General features: G+C 35.2%; 1 protein-coding gene across 2 annotated transcripts in view; it reads left to right on the top strand.

The window, feature by feature from the left end:
* LOC149782971 (CCR4-NOT transcription complex subunit 10-like) overlaps window positions 1–6,811 on the top strand; it is a 70,734-nt gene extending 63,923 nt beyond the window's left edge. For both annotated transcript variants that reach the window (XM_089934533.1, XM_089934532.1), the window contains one exon: window positions 3,530–6,811. In XM_089934533.1, coding sequence (XP_089790659.1) covers window positions 3,530–3,660 — 131 coding nt within the window. In that variant the 3' untranslated portion in view covers window positions 3,661–6,811. The remainder of the gene's footprint in view (window positions 1–3,529) is intronic.
* The last annotated feature ends 7,878 nt before the right edge of the window (window positions 6,812–14,689 follow it).

Raw genomic sequence — 14,689 nt, 5'->3', positions numbered from 1 at the left:
TGTGGTTTCAGTTTTTTAATGAAAGGGCTATTACTTTGTTGGATAATTTTCCTGGTGGGGTGGCTTGTTTTGTGGATCGAAATTTGTGCAGCATATCTTAATATGCTTTCGTTTCTTGTTAGCTGCAGTGGTAGTTCTCCTGTCAGTATTTGGAGTTCTTCTGGGGAGGTTGAGTTTAGTGCTCTAGTGCAAATAATTAGTGCCTTATATTGTATGGAATCTAGTTTACTAAGTGATGTTTGGTTAGCTGATACATAGACTTGGCATCCGTAATCTAGTTTTGCTCTTATAAGTGCCTTATATAGTGTTAAAAGCATTTCTTGGTTGGCCCCCCATGTAGTTTCCTTGAGGTTTCTTAATAGACTTAGATCAACTTTATATTTTTGGGTAAGGTGTGTTTCCATGTTAGGTTTTCATGAAAGAACATTCCTAGGAATTTGGCTATTTTGACAAATTGTATTATTTTCCCATGTATGTGCAGTTTAGGGTATTCTATGGTATTTCTATTGTGTGGCGAGAACATAATGGCTTCTGTTTTAGTGTTGGATATTTTAAAACCCCATTTATCTGCCCACGGACCTATTTGGTTAAGACTATCTTGTATTTGCTCCATGACTGTTTTGCTGTTTGGATTACCTGTTCCAAATCCCACTATCGTCAGCAAATTGGGATAGATCTACCTTATTTTTGTTAATTATAGTGTTTACCATGATGTTGAATAAAGTGGGGCTAAGCACACTACCTTGTGGCGTACCGTTTTCTAGGTTATATATATATATCTGAATATTGGTCCCCTACTTTTGTCAGTATCATCCGATCTGTTAGGAAGTCTGCTATCCAGTTATGTATGCAGCCAGTTATTTAGTATAGATTAAGTTTCACAATAAGACCTTTTGTCCAGACCAAATTGAATGCTTTTTCTAGATCGAGAAATACTGCGATTAGATGTCTGTTGCATTAAATGCTAGCTTGATGTTTGCTTCAAGTCTGAACAATTGGTCCAGGGTGGATCTTTTCTTGCAAAAGCCACTTTGTGTTTCTGCAGTGTAGTTGTTGCTTTCTAGATGGTATTTTAGTCTGTCATTAATCACTGTATCCATTATTTTGCATATGTTATTAGTTAGAGATATGGGTCTATATGCATCGATGTCATTTGGGGTTTTGCCAGGTTTGGGTATTGGATGGATGATAGCTTTTTTCCAACTTTTGGGTAGTTGGCCCTTCCGCCAGCAATTATTAAGTAGATCTAGTATGATTTTTGTTATGTTTTCTGGGATGTGTTTGTATATTTCGTAGCCAAGATGGTCTTCTCGGGTGAGACTGCCTTTTTCTTAGCAAGTGCAGCTATCCATTCTGCTATTGTGAAGTCCTCATTTAATTTAGATTGTTTGGATCCTAGGTGAGAGAAGAGGTTTGGATACTTTAGTTCTACATTTTGGCAGTGCTCTTGTAATTTTTGGGTATGGCTGGAGTTGCTGCTCATGCTTGCAAAGTGTGATGCCAAGCAGTTTGCCTTTTCGTTGTTGGTTAGATATCCAGTCAATTTGGGAGTTGGATGCATGCTTTTCCCCTTTATTGCTTTTATCTTGTCCCATACCTGTTTTGTGTTGATTTTGAAGTTTATGTTGGAGCAGAAGGCTTGCCAGGCTTTTTCTTTTGCATTTTGGATTATTGTTTTCATTTCTTTTTCCCTAGTTTTGTAAATCCTAAAGTCATTGAAGTTCCCTGTGTGTTTAAATTGATTAAGGGCCTTTTTTTATATAGTTTTTTGAGCTACTTTACATTCTTTGTTCCAACATGGAACCGTGGGTTTAAGTTGTTGTCCTCCTGTTCTGAGTATACTTATTTTAGCTGCCTCAGTTAGGGCGTTCATTACATTTAGATTGTATTGATTGATGTTATCATTATAAAGATCTGCTAGAGTTATTGTAGAGAGGGCAATTTTAAATTTATCCCAATCGGCTCCGTCACACCTCCACGTTGGTATGTTGTTAGTTGGGTGTGTTTGTGTCATTATATTGAGGGTGAGTGGGATAGGGAAGTGATCAGTTCCAAGGGTGCTGCCTTGATCAACTTCCCAACCTGAAATTTCGGCCAATTTAGGAGTGACTATGGTGAGGTCGATTGCTAATAGTGCACCTTTGATGAGGTCTAATCTTGTTCCTGCTCCATTGTTAAGGATAACTAGATTGGATTCGGTTGTCCATTTTTCAAGTAGTTTTCCCCTTAGGTTTTGCATTGTTCCTCCCCATCGTATGTTATGGACGTTAAAATCCCCGCAAATGATAAGATTTTCCTCTTTGTCAGTGGTCATTTTCATATAGTGATTGATTGCTGTTGGATTATCTCCCCCTGGGTCATATACGTTTAGCTGTTTTGTAGTATGCTGGCTATGTTAGTCATGATGGTTTGAATTTGTATTTGTTCAGGTGCGTCTTGATTTTGATCTGGGGTAACTTCTGAGGTGTTTGGAAGTGAGTCAGTAATATAAGTTGCTAGCCCCCATTTTAATTTACCGTTTGTTCTATTTTTAGTATATACAGTTGAGTATCCTGGAATTCTGGGGGTGGTCTTAGAGGCCCAAGTTAGATGGGTTTCTTGTAAGCAGATAATGTCAGGTTTAGGTTTGTCAGAGTTTATTTTTTGGATTAGCTCAGGGATATTAATGATCCCACGGCAGTGCCACTGCCACATTACCAAGCATTTACGTTGAGTGGGATACATATTGATTATTGATATTTACTATTGTTATGATTTGGGTATGGTTTACTATGATCTCGAGTTGTGATTGGGGAAGAATTTGTTTATTAATTTGGTTATCACTTGATGAGTCATGTCGAATGGGACATGATCATTCTTTGTATTTTGTACAATGCTATTAGCAGATGCACTAATGAACCAGAGGACAACATTTGTAGAGTATCTCAACCTTCTACATTATTTAGCAGAGTTATAGCACCTGATTGCTAGACCCACCCACTTTCTTTTCCAATATGTCCCTTTCTTATTGGATTTCAACCAAATTTGGTATGCTTCTTGATATGGATGAGACCTTGTACAACATTGATTGTCAGTGTTCTGCATTTTTATTTAGCAACATTTCCATTTCTACAGAATATTGCCCTTAATTTATTTTGCACTTTCCCTGTGCCTTTTCCTGTATAAAACTACACTTCCCTTCATCCATTAAAAAGTTGGTGACATCTATTCCTGTAATTTCCTTGGTTACAAAACTTGAGGAAATGGTACCAGGTGCTTTTCGTTTTCACTATTTGCACTTCATTTTGGCTCATACAACTAACTCCGAAAACAAAAAAGACAAATTTAATCTAATTTGGTTAAGCCTTGATATTCAACCTTTATAATTTGCATATTGGAAAAAAAGAGCAAGATTTAATCGATGTCAAACTTCTAACACAACATAGGATACCTTCTTTTCTCATGCAGCGATTAACAGTAATAATTAATAAGTTAAAATATGCATACTGTTCTTCTCTGCTACATTTCTGTTGTTTTGTTTGTTTTACAGGAAGAAGGAAAATGGCTCAGTGTGTGATAAAGGATAATTTTGGCCATGTGACCCCTAACCGAATCGACGTTAAGATGGAGATGAAGATATCATCAAAACAAGGAAATAACAACAGCTGGGCTGCAGAATGAGTTTGGCTGTAGTTTGTACGGCATTGATAGGATGGAAATAAACAATATTGGTGACAGAAGGCATGTTGAAAATTATAAAGTGGTAGATTGATCATTGATCTGCTCTGTGATGACAATATAATATTCTGCATTCATTCAATGATATAGATATTGTTGGTACTGTTGGTCAATCTGTGAAGTGATTATATAAAGACCTATATATAATTGTACATCCAGACTTGAATCATGAAGTCTAGATCAATGAAATATAATAGCAGGTTGTACAATTACAGGAGCCTCCAGCTGGCTAGAAGTTTGTGTTCATGGACTATTAGTCAGATCCTAGGTTTAATTCTTCAGCTGAACCTAGATAGCCATCATAAAGATTCAGTATCGGAAGAAGTTAATTTTTTACTGGCAGTCATACTGCAAATTCATATATTTTCATGACTGTTACAAAAGATTAAATTCCAGTGGTACTTAATATTGTTTTGTATGGGTTCTTCAGTTTCTGAAGAACAATAAATATTCATCAAGTCTTGAACTTTATAGTTTATTGCAACCGAAAATTCTTTTTAAAAAAAATGCTACTATAACATGAAAATTAATGAATCCACTGTAATCAGTTTGGCACCTTTAAGTTTTTCCAGTGTCCTTTGATCTTTGTTTTGAAGCTTACTACCAGACCTTGAATTAATACAATTTATTGTTTAAACCTGATGATCAGTCTGTGTTTTGTGTGTCTGCAGTTTGATAGGAATAATCAGTAGAACAAACAGCATAGGTCCTGACCACCTGGCACATTATGCTATGGCAAGTCAGGGTCTGTGCTTGCACTTTATTTGACTTGTACATGAGTATGTACAGTGCTGTGAATTCACTACTGTTTTTACTGAGTACCAATTTTTGTGGATTTAAAGGTTACTATAAATCAGGACTTTAAAGAAAAACAGCTGATCTTTTTTACGGAAACTGAATTTATTCAATTTTATGTAGTGCTACTCAGAATTTGCTTTGCAATTAAAGTGTTATTATCATTATGCACTGCTTTGGATACATATTCCACAATACACATACCAACAAACAGATATTGAATAGATACTCACAAGCTGAATATTTCTTCAAAGCATAATTTCTAACTAATTTGACTTTTGTCCAGCATTAGAAAAGTTTTTTTAATTTTATATATTCCTGACAATGGTTGTAAATGAATGCATTTTCTGTTAGAGAATGTTAGGTTCATATGTGAGACCCCGAGAAATTAAGTGTTATGTTAAATATGAAATAGTAGTATTATACTCTATACCAGAAGAGATGCAAATATTATCAAACTCCTATGTCCCTGTTTAATTTGTATGTGAACTGTGGCTGTTTTGTTCATTTTTTCAGAGATGTTTTCCAGATAAACTTTATTCAAAAGATAGTTACTGTATGACCAAAGATATTTTAGTGTGAGGAAAAATTAAAGATGTATAAGGTTAGATAGGCAGGAAGAATTGAAATAACAGAATTAACAGTAATCATTAACATGTTTCAAATTTTATGTATATATATATATATATATATATATATATATATATATATATATATATATATATATATATATGAGATACCAACACCCCACTTCCTTTACATACAGAATAGGATTGGTTAACTCTTCCCAAGTGATAGACAAGCCCTACAGACCACCCAGTAATTAAATTACTATGCTAACCAAGTATTTTAGAAGAATATGACCCAGTTATCAAGATTTGTCATTGATTTCCTGATCCCCACAACCGTATCTTTTCAGCTGTACCTTACATTGATATGTTTTCCAAATTCATCCTCCCCACTTGTTTCTAATTAGAAACCTGATTATGGTAACTAAATTCTGTTATTTCCATTCATCCTGGCTCTAACATTACACATCTTTTTCCCACACAAAATTCCTTTTGGTCACAACTGCATCATTTAGATATTAATAAAATATACCACAAGCATTTATGTAGGGCCTGAAAATTATTGTGGTTCAAGGTCCAGGACTGATCCATTTTGGCTGTGGACCTGTCATATATTGCCACCATTAGTCCAATGGAACTTTAAATTTTCTTAATTGTACCTATAAATTGAATAAATTGTGCTGTTTAATCCTTCAAATGTCTGAAATGAATCATACCAGTGCAGTGAGGCAAGAAGAAGTCAGGCTGTGGAAAGTAAGAGACTGGTGTTATAACATGACCAGGTGTCATGAGATTAAGTAATCAGATATGCAAAGCACAAGTATATACTTGATCTTTGTCAGTCAAACTTTTGTCCTTGTTCAACCTCAGCTTAAGCCAAGTGTCTGTAGGTTAACCAAATATTGTAGAAGAGTATTGATTTATCAGTAGGCCAGAAGGAAGCAGCAACTAGTGCAGATCTGTTACACTGCAGGGTGGTAAACATTAAAGGTCCAGAAAAAGATGCCAACTATGATAAAAATAAATTAAGGACTTTGTGTACGTTTCTTACAATGAAAAGAGGTAAGAATTGTGCTTCCTTTTCCTATTTGACCATTGGGTCTGTATGAAATATAAAAGACAAATTTGGATGCTAGGCTGATTTTTGAAAATCATGGATTCTGGTAAGTAAAAATATATAATTTCCTGATATTTATGGTAATTCAATAAATAAATCAATATGTAAATGACAGAATTTAATAATTTATGAATCAGTGAGGATTAAAGAATGCTGATGTCTGAATATTTAGTTTGCATTAATTCTTTGTCCAGTTTTCACCTTTTTTATGCACTGTAGTAAACATTTCCATGGTAGACTTGGTTGCAGGAGTAAAGCCTAGCTTTGGGCAGTGTACAATCCTTCTAAGCCTAGCTTTGGGCAGTGTACAATCCTTCTAAGCCTAGCTTTGGGCAGCATACAATCCTTCTAAGCCTAGCTTTGGGCAGTGTACAATCCTTCTAAGCCTAGCTTTGGACAGCGTACAATCCTTCTAAGCCTAGCTTTGGGCAGCGTACAATCCTTATGGTCCTGGACCAGTGAGTTAGGAAATTTTCAGGCCCTGTTGTGTTTTGCTGTTTAATACATGAAGCATCAGTTGCATCTCAGTTCTGTTGCTTCGTATTGTTCTTGTGTCTCTTGCCTGCCTTTTATGATTTTATAAAAAAAAAAATAAAGGAATTTAATGAATTAATTTTTGTTTTTGTTATATCTTTTTAAAAAAATGACAGACGGGCTACAAAATAGAAGCCAGTGGTTGATTTCTCCTTTGATACATTCTCAGATCACATCAATATCATGAATATAAGTCTGCCTTCTCCTTGAGTCAAGCCCTACTTAAAGACAAAGATGAACCATTTCCATCTGTATCATATAAACCAAGGAGATGAATACAGCAATGTTGCTGTGTCGGTTGGATACACCAACTTTTCAACAACATATATGACAACACAATTCCTGATGTCAAATTTTACCGTAATTTCCATCTTTGCAGATAATTTGGACACATTGGGGGATTGTTTCCACATTTTTAGGCATCCTAATGGGTGCAAGTACCCTGGCAAGTTCATGGACCTGTAAGACTGGTTGCGTGGGGTAATTTTTTGGATCCTGCAGTTCCTGCATGTAGTACCCCATCTAGAGCTTTACCAGCCAGCCAACCAGCCCAGCCATCCCATTGCAGAATCACATAGAGAGATCTTAGTGATATATCTGACCTTTCAGCCAGACATGTGGCTGCATATATTTATAAGGATGGGAATCTTAGCCTTTCTCCAGTCTGACCATGGAGTTTACTTTTAAGGCTGCCATCATAGAGATATACTTGATGTTGCTGGCTTTAGAATATCCACCACGCATGGCAATAAAGTCAAAACATTGATTGACATAAATGATGAGGAAGAGTCTTTTTCTTTCTGTCTGCCTCTCCAGCCAGCAAAGCTTAAGGAGATTAATGATTGACTGCCTGAAAGTATCAGTGATCTGGGGAATGCTTATATCTTCTTTTCAGAATTGCAGGTACCTACAATGCCCTTGTCGCTGGTAGAGGTATTAGGACTATACAGACTTAAATTAAGTAATAGAAAAGACCAAAAACGAAAAAAAATTGTAACGTTCAGCAAATGATTTATTTCCCTAGAATACAAAAGTGAAAATTTAAAAAGAACTTGCAGTATTGCAAATTAAATCCTAAATAGTCCACAAAGCTCTATCACCAGTCTTAATGAATAAAGTTCTAGTTAAATTCCAGTGGTGTTCAACAAAAAAACTTCAACCCTGAATGTGAATGTGCTGATGTGCCTGTAGTGGCCTGTAACATGGAGATGTACCAACAGTCTTTTGGTGAATTAAAATGATATAATCCAAGTTGTTCTTGTTAGAATTCAATATCTGTCCAAGAATATTATTGAACACTTTGTAATTCCAGAGAATAATAATTTGAATAAATAGTTCCACCCAAATCAAAAACAGAACACAACAATATGATTCGACTAAAGATGTTAAAGCAAGAATAACAAATTTCTCAAGAAAACAAGCCCTCTTCTTGACCTTGGTTGCAATTATCCTTGTCTGAAAATACTCTGTCACTTAATGGATTTTTCCGTTTTAGAATATCCTAACTTGTTAACAAGGTAAAACCTGTTACTAAAATTATAATAAAGAAATGGTAAACATCAGGTTGACTGGGTTATTCTATGGGGGAATTCAAGAACTTTGGCATTAGCTAATAAACGTGGGAGCAGACTGCCCAGGAGAGGGTCATGTGGCACTCTTCCATCACTAAAGGTGCTTCAGCTTGCGAGGACAGCTATGAGAGAACAATGCCAGGAAATCCCAAGCCAGTAATCCCACGATCAGCATTGATACCATTCCATGTCTTCAATGCCACCAAACATTCAGGGTGCACATCGGCCACCTATGCACCACAAACCATTTGATCCCACTAAAACAATGGATGACTAAAGTGGTCATCATTGACTTGATGGACGAACTATATATGTGGGGGAATTCCAATGTCCCAGACTCGGACTAAAATAAGAATGTATTTCTTGCCACATCGAAGCTGGTTCAAAACATTGTTGCCACATGTTCAGTGCTGGATCTGTCCTCATTAGCCTGTTCTAACTGGCAGAAAAATCAGGCAACCAACATGCCTGTAGGTCGACAGCCCACATTGCTCATTCAGGAATTGCCCCTCCATCTGGCTGCTCCACCTATATCCTTTATGAATATTTAGGAACCCACCATACCTGCAACAATGGAGAATGATAGGTGAGCCAGGTAGTCTTAATCAAGTTTCTTTACCCGCTAGCCTCTTGCTTCCCAGTGCTGACTTAACAACCCTACTTCCTATAGACAACCTACCTGTGGATGCCAGACTCATGCAGTTGATACATAGTTCCCATGCTACAAGGAAATTGAGGAAAAGTCAGAAGAAAGTATGGATTTTTTTCTGACCTTGGAAAAGTCATTGCATTTTGCTAATATTGATTTAAGTTGGGGAAAAAATGAAGAAAGTTTCTGCCACCACTTGATGACAGAAATTGTTGTGTTTAGGCACGAATAAACAGTAACACAAGAAAGAGTGAAAACAACAAGCTTGGAAAAATATAATTATTTATTTCCCTGGAAAAAATACTGTAAAAATGAAAAAATATGAACTTATGGTTTTAAGAATCAAATCCAAAAATAATGCATGAATAATCCACAAATAAAATTTTAGAAGTCCTAATAATAAAATGTTCTAATGAATTCAAGTTCGAGTCCAGGTTCAAGAATCCGAGTTGGAAGATGATGACGTATGCTAAAACCTGTAGTGTCTACAGTTCATTGTAGGAACAAGAAATATCACTCCAGTTCTCGAAATCTGAATAAAATTTTATAAGAGCTGTCTTTGTTCAAGATTTTCATATGAGCACACGTATATCTCCATGAAAAAATCATTAATCCCTTTGAATCCCAAAAATTTGAAATAACTCCAAATAACACAACAGACACTTTCCAGTGTAAGAGCCCAAGTGAGAATATTTCTCCAAAACAAAGGTTATATTGTATTCTAAAACAGTTTCGAAAATCCTCAAGTTGCAAAATCGAAAGGGTGGTCATGTGATCGTGTTTATCACGTACGCCTAACATGACCCTGACAAAAACCAATCATTTTACTCTAAGAAAGAAAATTTTTAAAGAATTGTTTACATCTTAAACTAACTAGTCCCATCGCGATCTCAACAACAACCAATCATCTTAAATAAAAATAGAACTTATTTACTTGGCTGCTACTAATTTTGAATCAAGGTCAGGATCTAGATTAACATTTGGTGTTTAATAAAATGAACAATCACGGTCGAACTATTTTCTGGAAAAAGTATGAGTTCCTAGCAAACATTATTTTGACATACAATGAAATTTTTTTTAAAAAACGATTTTAAACATTACAAACAATTAAATCCGATATAATTTAAATCAAATATACATAACACTTCCCTCCATTAAGAAAAGATTTACATGATAAAGCTTTCATTTTTACCACAGACTAATTATACATGAGGTTAAAAAGAACTCATATATATTACACACATTATACATGAAATAATAAATTGTTATACACGGGGAAAATGTGTCTGCTATTAAATTATCTTTTCCCTTGATATGCCTGATGTCAAGATTATATTCCTGTAACAACAAAGTGAATCTTAGTAGTCTTTGATTTTTATTTTTCATCTTGTTGATGAAAGTAAGGGGGTCGTGGTCACTAAACACGATAATCGAAGAAGGATCTGCACTAAGGTAAACTTCAAAATGTTGTAATGCCGATATCAAAGCCAAACTTTATCGATTGTTGAATAATTTCTTTGGTGATTATTTAATTTCTTAGAAAAATAGCACACTAGATGAGCAATACCATATTCATCTTCTTGAATAAAAACTGCTCCAACCCCAACATCACTTGCATCAACAGTCAATTTAAAAGATTGGCTGAAATTTGGAGCTTAAGAACTGGCACGCTTTTAAGGATGGCATTCAACTTCTCAAAAGCCTCATGACTTTTTTCAGTCCAAAGGAACTTGTTTTTCTTAATCAATAAATTTGTCAGGGGTTCAGCAATTATAGAAAAATTGGAATTTTTTTTTCGATAGTATCAGTTCATACCTAAAAATCGCATCAGTTGCTTTTTATTGATAGGCACAGGGAATTCAGATATAGCCTTGACCTTAGCATATTGGTTTAACTTGTCCATGTCCCACGATATGTCCTAGAAACGTTACACTAGCACGGCAGAACTCACTTTTTGGTAAATTAATTGTCAAACTTTCATCTGTTAGTCAATCAAAAAATTTACGAATTTTTGCTAAATGTTCTTTCCATGTGTTGTTGTAGATGATGATATCATCGATATAAGCATCACAATTATCTAGACCAGAGGTAATCATATTCATGAGACGCTGAAATGTACTTGGTGACCCTTTCATCCCAAACAGCATTACTTTATACTGGTAAAGTCCATCTGAAGCCACGAATGCCGAAATTTCCTTTGCTGTTTCCGTTAGCGGAATTTGTCAAATTCCTTTCACAAGGTCAAATTTGGTGACATACTTGGCATTCCCAATCTTATCAATACAGCCATCGATTCTTGGTAATGCAAATGAATCTGTTTTTGTCACACTATTCACCTTCCTATAATCAGTACACATACGGAAAGTTTTATCTGGTTTTGGAACACGTATGCATGGTGAACTCCAATCACTTTTACTGGGCTCTTTAAATCATTTTCCAGCAAATATTGTGAATTTTCTTTTTCAAGTATTCATGTTTGAGAGGGTTTATCCTGTACGGGTGTTGTTTCACAGGTTTGAAATTTACAATTTCAACGTCATGGAAAATTTTGTTGGCTCTTGTAGGAACATCTGGAAATAAGTGCTCATATTCAAATAATAACTTTAATTCATTTCTTTCTTACTCTTGCAAATGTGAAAGTTTCTAGTCCAGATCTTTATAATTTCTGAATTCCGAAGATTTGTCACTCCAATATCAGTAGAATTCGATGACATCCCTTCACTTAAATCTTCACTGGGTGAAACGGGTACAACTAAATTAACTTTATGTTTTACCTGGATATGTCTTTCAATATACTCGTTTAGCATGTACATATGACGGAGTTGTTTTGTTTTTTTTTGTCTACGCCTCCCAGGAGTATTTATAATGTAATTTAAATCATGTACTTTCCTGTCAACTGTGTAGGGACCATAACATTTGACCTGAAGAGGATTTTGTGGTATGGGCAAGAGAGCCCGGACTCCATCACCAAGCTGAAAGCTCCTTTCCTTCGAGTTCTTATCATATCTTGACTTTATTTTGGATTGAGTAGAGTGCAGATTTGCTCTTGCGACATCACAAGCCTTTGACAACTTATATTTAAAATGAGAAACATAATCAAGAAGATTAATTTCAGAATCTTAATTAGAAAGACGTTTTTCTTTCCATAACTTAAATGGTCCAAGCACAGTGTGTCCAAAAACCAGTTCAAAGGGATTGAAACCTAAAGATTCTTGAACTGATTCCCTAACAGCAACAAAGAAATAATTAATAAATGAATGCTTTCATCCCAATCTTTACCCGTATCAAAACAATATGATCGAATCATATTTTTCAGTCTGATGGAATCTTTCTAATGCCCCTTGGCTCTCAGGGTGATAGGCAGAAAATTTGAACTGTTGGATACCTAATTCGTACATAACTTGCTGCAAAATTCCAGACATGAAATTTGAGCCTTGATCAGACTGGACAGATTTGGGAAGGCAAAATTTATTTTTTTTAAAAAAAAAAAAAAAAAAAAAACTTTATGAAAGCTTTTATTATTGTTTTAGATTTAATATTCCTCAAGGAAATCGCATATGGAAACCTTGTTGACGCACACATAATGGTCAAGTGGTATTGGTTACATGACTTGGTCTTAGGTAAGGGACCAAAACAATCTACCATAATTCTACTAAATGGTTCGTCAAAGGCAGGAATAGGTTGTAGATGAGCCTTAGATATTTTCTGATTGAGTTTTTCCACCATTTGACAGGTGTGACAAGATCTACAGTATTTACTAACAAACTGTTTGAGTGTTGGTCAATAGAAGTGAGTTAAGATCTTGTGATAAGTTTTATTGATCCATAAAAGAGCATGGGCCAGACTAAGTATTTGCTGTCTGTAAGGTTTTGGAACTACAATTAGGTAGTTCACTGACCATTCGACATCAACAGGTACCTCAGAAGGTCTCCATTTTCTCATAAGAATTCCATTTTTAATGAAATAACAGACAGGAACTTCAGTAGCCTCAGTTTCACTAATGGATCTTTGAAACAAATAGGAGATCTCAGGATCTTTTTCCTGTTCGACTAGTAGTGATTGCCGTGTATCACTCTGGTTAGAATAAAGAGAACAAGTAGTTAAAAGAGGATCACTGTGATCAATACCTTATGATTGATCCAAACAAGGAGTAAAAGTGACCTCATCAAAAGCGTGACCAATACATGTGTCAGCTAAAGGAATACTTTCCTTATCTACATCATTCTCATGAGTTTTCATTGCCATAGCTCTGTTAATTGCACAAGCTAGGAATATATTAGGGAATTCTTTTTCAATTGGATCGACATTCTGATCCAAGCAAGGCTTGCCAGTTACAAGTGGATTAACCACAACTTTGTCTCCTGCTAGATCGTTGCCTAGTAATAAATGAATGCCATGAACGGGTAAAAGAGACTGTTCTTATTGTTACGGGTCCTGAGACTAAGTCTCATGACAAATTTAACAATGGAGGGAACATTAACAAAGCCGCACTCTATTCCCTGAATAAGAACAATCTCGTTAGAAGAAGACTTCTCAGAAAAAGGCAAAGTACCTGACAAAAAAAGACTATGAGAAGCTCATGTGTCCCTTAAAACTTTAATAGGATAGGAATGGCCGAATCACCCAAGACCCTTTCGATATGAATGGTTCATAAGTCTCCATAATAAAACCAGACTGGGGCACAAAAAAACTTTGTTTAAAATAATTTTTTTTGAAAGTTACAAACAATTAAATCAGATATAATTAAATCAAATATACATAACAAAATAAATACTTAATTGAGTCAATTGAACTGATGGTGAGTTAAATTTATTGAGTTAATTCATTAATATTTGGAGGCAGCAGTTTGGATTTAGCATTTAGATGCTTTATGTGAAAATATTTATATAGGCAATCCAAACACCCAGTAGATTAGATTTATCGAGTGTACTGTTTAGTCCACATATCCATATCGGTATCTTTTTGTGTAGATGGCATGAAGACCAGTCTTTTGTCACAAAAAGCCAACATGTATGCAACATTGATCTTTGTAAGAAATATAGGTTATCTTCACTAGTTTATGTTTTGATATATTAAGTTATCTAAATTGTAATGTGATAAAGCTGATTATTTGATGGTTAGCAACAGGAACATGGTGTTAACCATTATTGACAACAATAACTTTGGCCAAAACTTGCCTTTACAATGAATCCCAAATATGTTGAAATCTACCACCTTATTGGCTGACCAAAATGAAATACTGTGCCAGCTGATAACTTTATTTTGTGGACCAGTGAGAGGGCAATATTCCATTCATCAAATTTCACTTGCATATTACTTTAGCATGTTCATGGACAAGTCCAGTAGTAATGTTGCAAAACAGGCCGCTATTCCTTGTAGAGTAGTAAGTCAAATTTTGATGTAGGTCCAAAATGTTGAATCTTTGAGCTGAAAATTGGTGCTAAATTCTTAGGCTGTGTGATGTTTAGCTTGATATAGTATTGTCTGTTCTTAAATAGGTCACATAATAAATGGGCAGAGTGTTGTCCTTTCTATTATACTGGGTACATTTTAAGCAGTGATATGCACCCCTGTGAGTATCAGTACAGGTTTGGGGACTGGTTTATCGGTTTACAAGCAGGCATAAGTAGAGCTTACAGAACAATCTTTTTGTATACAACAGTATACATGTATAATTTTTAAGGTTTGTCTTGTCAAAACCTTTAAACAACCCTTTTTTAATTAAGTATTTTCGAGT

This window comes from Sinohyriopsis cumingii, chromosome 15 (assembly GCF_028554795.1).
Source record: "Sinohyriopsis cumingii isolate HCF-2022 chromosome 15, ASM2855479v2, whole genome shotgun sequence".
NCBI classification, from domain to species: domain Eukaryota; kingdom Metazoa; phylum Mollusca; class Bivalvia; order Unionida; family Unionidae; genus Sinohyriopsis; species Sinohyriopsis cumingii.
This window is presented reverse-complemented; position numbering and strand designations above follow the sequence as displayed.